The sequence below is a fragment of the Cheilinus undulatus genome, linkage group 21 (genome assembly GCF_018320785.1).
Source record: "Cheilinus undulatus linkage group 21, ASM1832078v1, whole genome shotgun sequence".
In the NCBI taxonomy this organism is placed as follows: Eukaryota; Metazoa; Chordata; class Actinopteri; order Labriformes; family Labridae; genus Cheilinus; species Cheilinus undulatus.
In genome coordinates, this window is record NC_054885.1 from 295,385 (window position 1) to 299,232 (window position 3,848).

General features: G+C 41.2%; 1 protein-coding gene across 1 annotated transcript; it reads left to right on the top strand.

Annotated features, from left to right (window-relative positions):
• Positions 1-590: 590 nt before the first annotated feature.
• On the top strand, positions 591-1,166 carry LOC121503644 (transmembrane protein 238-like). Its single transcript, XM_041778149.1, has one exon. It carries the CDS (start codon positions 634-636, stop codon positions 1,138-1,140), a length of 507 nt encoding a protein of 168 aa, XP_041634083.1. The 5' UTR covers positions 591-633; the 3' UTR covers positions 1,141-1,166.
• The last annotated feature ends 2,682 nt before the right edge of the window (positions 1,167-3,848 follow it).

Consider the following 3,848-nt stretch of genomic DNA (forward strand, 5'->3'; position numbering starts at 1 on the left):
TTTGGGTTATTTAACTCTGATCAGTGTTTGGGGTTATTTAACTCTGACCAGTGTTTGGGGTTATTTAACTCTGATCAGTGTTTGGGGTTATTTAACTCTGATCAGTGTTTGGGGTTATTTAACTCTGATCAGTGTTTGGGGTTATTTAACTCTGATCAGTGTTTGGGGTTATTTAACTCTGATCAGTGTTTGGGGTTATTTAACTCTGATCAGTGTTTGGGGTTATTTAACTCTGATCAGTGTTTGGGGTTATTCAACTCTGATCAGTGTTTGGGGTTATTTAACTCTGATCAGTGTTTGGGGTTATTTAACTCTGATCAGTGTTTGGGGTTATTTAACTCTGATCAGTGTTTGGGGTTATTTAACTCTGATCAGTGTTTGGGGTTATTTAACTCTGATCAGTGTTTGGGGTTATTTAACTCTGATCAGTGTTTGGGGTTATTTAACTCTGATCAGTGTGTACTCTGGGGTCAGCAGGGAGATCCCGGACCTGGTCTACCTGTTTACCTTCTCTCTTAGGGGCGGGGCTCCCAGGTGAGCCTCCTCCTCCTCCTCCTCTCGCGGATGCTTCATCCTCCGTTATCCGCTCTCAGGTGAGCTGGGTTTTCATCCTCAGGTGAGTCCGGGTCCAGCATGGAGAGGCTCAGGTGTATCGGAGGCTGCGTGCCCATGTTTCTGGTCGCCGTGGTCTTTGACGTCATCGGTCTGGTTCTCCTCTTCATCGGGATCTTCGCCAACCTCCGCATCGAGGGCCGCTTCTACGGGGACTTCCTGATCTACACCGGATCCCTGATCGTCTTCTTCAGCGTGGGGCCCTGGCTCATGTGGTACGTGGGGAACGTGCAGGTCTCTGTGGAGGACGGGTCCAAGAAGAGGGGCAGCACCATAGTCCGCCTGGCCCGGAAACTGTCCGAGAGGCTGAGCCAGAAACTGCGAGGGGAGGACAAGACGGTCAGAGGAGTCCCGGACCACCTGGAAGACCACGGAAACCAGGTGAGCCCAGCCCCGCACAAAGCCAGCAGGGTCACCTGGGGGAGAGCGACAGCCTATCAGAACGGAGGATTCGACGGGACCCTGGACCCGAAGGACCCGGACAAGAAGGAGGACGAGGGGAAACAGGAGATGATCCTCCAGATTTAGAGACGGGGTCGGGGTCTGCTTTAGACTAAAACAAGAAAACAGGGGACTAGAGTCCGGATTTAGAGAGGATCTGGGACTTAAAGGTCTGATTTTAGATAGAAAACTAGAAAAGGGGACCAGTCTTCAGGTTTAGAGCGGGTCTGGGACTTAAAGGTCTACCTTGGACTGTATTTGTCTGCAGTAACAGTCCGAGTTTGGTTGAAGGAAGCTGCAGCAGAGACGATGACTTTGTTCTCCAGTCTTCATCTAAAGGACGTTTGTGGCTGTTTCAGGAGGTTTAGACCAGCGGGGGTGCAGCCAGGATCTCCAGGACCCCCCTTCTGTGTGGAGCTGATTTTATTTTGATGTTAAGACTTTATTTCTGAGTCCATAATTCCACACTGATGTCCATTTCAATCATTTAAAGCTGTTTATTCAGGGGAAATGAGTCCGAAATATTTCATTCATGTGTGGACATCGGTGCGTTTACATGCTGGTAGAGAGGCTGTCCAGCTTGAAGGCTGCATCAGGAGCTTTAACTGGATTACTTTCACGTCCTTCCCTCCTCCTTTTATGACACAGCAGGATAAAAACACCGTTAAAGCTCTGGACTTTTCTAAACGCTCCTCTGGCATAAACATGACACCTGTACTCCAGCTGATGGTGACCAGGATCCTCCTATAGGTCAGAGCCTGACATGGAGGCTATGGAGCATGCTCAGAATGTCTGTCTAAACCACGTTGTTGGTGTCGGTCTGACGGCAAGAAAGGGAGTCTGGTTTCAGTCAGTCTGGCATGTTTACATGGATTTAAAGGCCCAGTTTAACTTTCTCTAACATGATAACTGGATTTCTCTAACAGCATGTAAACGTACCAATAACTGAATTTCTCTAACATCATGTAAGCGTACCAATAACTGAATTTCTCTAACATCATGTAAACGTACCAATAACTGGATTTCTCTAACATCATGTAAACATACCGATAACTGAATTTCTCTAACATCATGTAAACGTACCGATAACTGAATTTCTCTAATGGCATGTAAACGTACCAATAACTGGATTTCTCTAACATCATGTAAACGTACCGATAACTGAATTTCTCTAACATCATGTAAACATACCGATAACTGAATTTCTCTAACATCATGTAAACATACCGATAACTGAATTTCTCTAACATCATGTAAAAGTACCGATAACTGGATTTCTCTAACATCATGTAAACGTACCGATAACTGAATTTCTCTAATGGCATGTAAACATACCGATAACTGAATTTCTCTAACATCATGTAAACGTACCGATAACTGGATTTCTCTAACATCATGTAAACGTACCAATAACTGAATTTCTCTAACATCATGTAAACATACCGATAACTGAATTCCTCTAACATCATGTAAACATACCGATAACTGAATTTCTCTGACATCATGTAAACGTACCGATAACTGAATTTCTCTAATGGCATGTAAACGTACCAATAACTGGATTTCTCTAACATCATGTAAACTTACCAATAACTGGATTTCTCTAACATCATGTAAACGTACCGATAACTGAATTTCTCTAATGGCATGTAAACGTACCAATAACTGGATTTCTCTAACATCATGTAAACTTACCAATAACTGGATTTCTCTAACATCATGTAAACGTACCGATAACTGAATTTCCCTAATGGCATGTAAAGGTACTAATAACTGAATTTCTCTAACAGCTTGTTAACGTACTAATAACTGAATTTCTCTAACAGCTTGTTAACGTACTAATAACTGTATTTCTCTAATGGCATGTAAACATACCAATAACTGGATTTCTCTAACATCATGTAAACGTACCAATAACTGGATTTCTCTAACATCATGTAAACATACCGATAACTGAATTTCCCTAATGGCATGTAAACGTACTGATAACTGAATTTCTCTAACAGCTTGTAAACGTACCAATAACTGAATTTCTCTAACATCATGTAAACGTACCAATAACTGGATTTCTCTAATGGCATGTAAACATACCAATAACTGGATTTCTCTAACATCATGTAAACATACCAATAACTGGATTTCTCTAATGGCATGTAAACGTACCAATAACTGAATTTCTCTAACGGCATGTAAACGTACCAATAACTGAATTTCTCTAACGGCATGTAAACGTACCAATAACTGAATTTCTCTAACAGCTTGTAAACGTACCAATAACTGAATTTCTCTAACAGCTTGTAAACGTACCAATAACTGAATTTCTCTAATGGCATGTAAACGTACCAATAACTGAATTTCTCTAACAGCATGTAAACGTACCAATAACTGGATTTCTCTAACAGCTTGTAAACGTACCAATAACTGAATTTCTCTAATGGCATGTAAATGTACCAATAACTGGATTTCTCTAATGGCATGTAAACGTACCAATAACTGAATTTCTCTAACATCATGTAAACGTACCAATAACTGAATTTCTCTAACAGCATGTAAACGTACCAATAACTGGATTTCTCTAACATCATGTAAACGTACCAATAACTGGATTTCTCTAACATCATGTAAACGTACCAATAACTGGATTTCTCTAACATCATGTAAACGTACCAATAACTGAATTTCTCTAACAGCTTGTAAACGTACCAATAACTGAATTTCTCTAACAGCTTGTAAACGTACCAATAACTGAATTTCTCTAATGGCATGTAAACGTACCAATAACTGAATTTCTCTAA

What these genes read in the sequence shown, in the direction of transcription:
- LOC121503644 (XM_041778149.1), top strand. Translation starts at nt 634, where the DNA reads ATGGAGAGGCTCAGGTGTATCGGAGGCTGCGTGCCCATGTTTCTGGTC.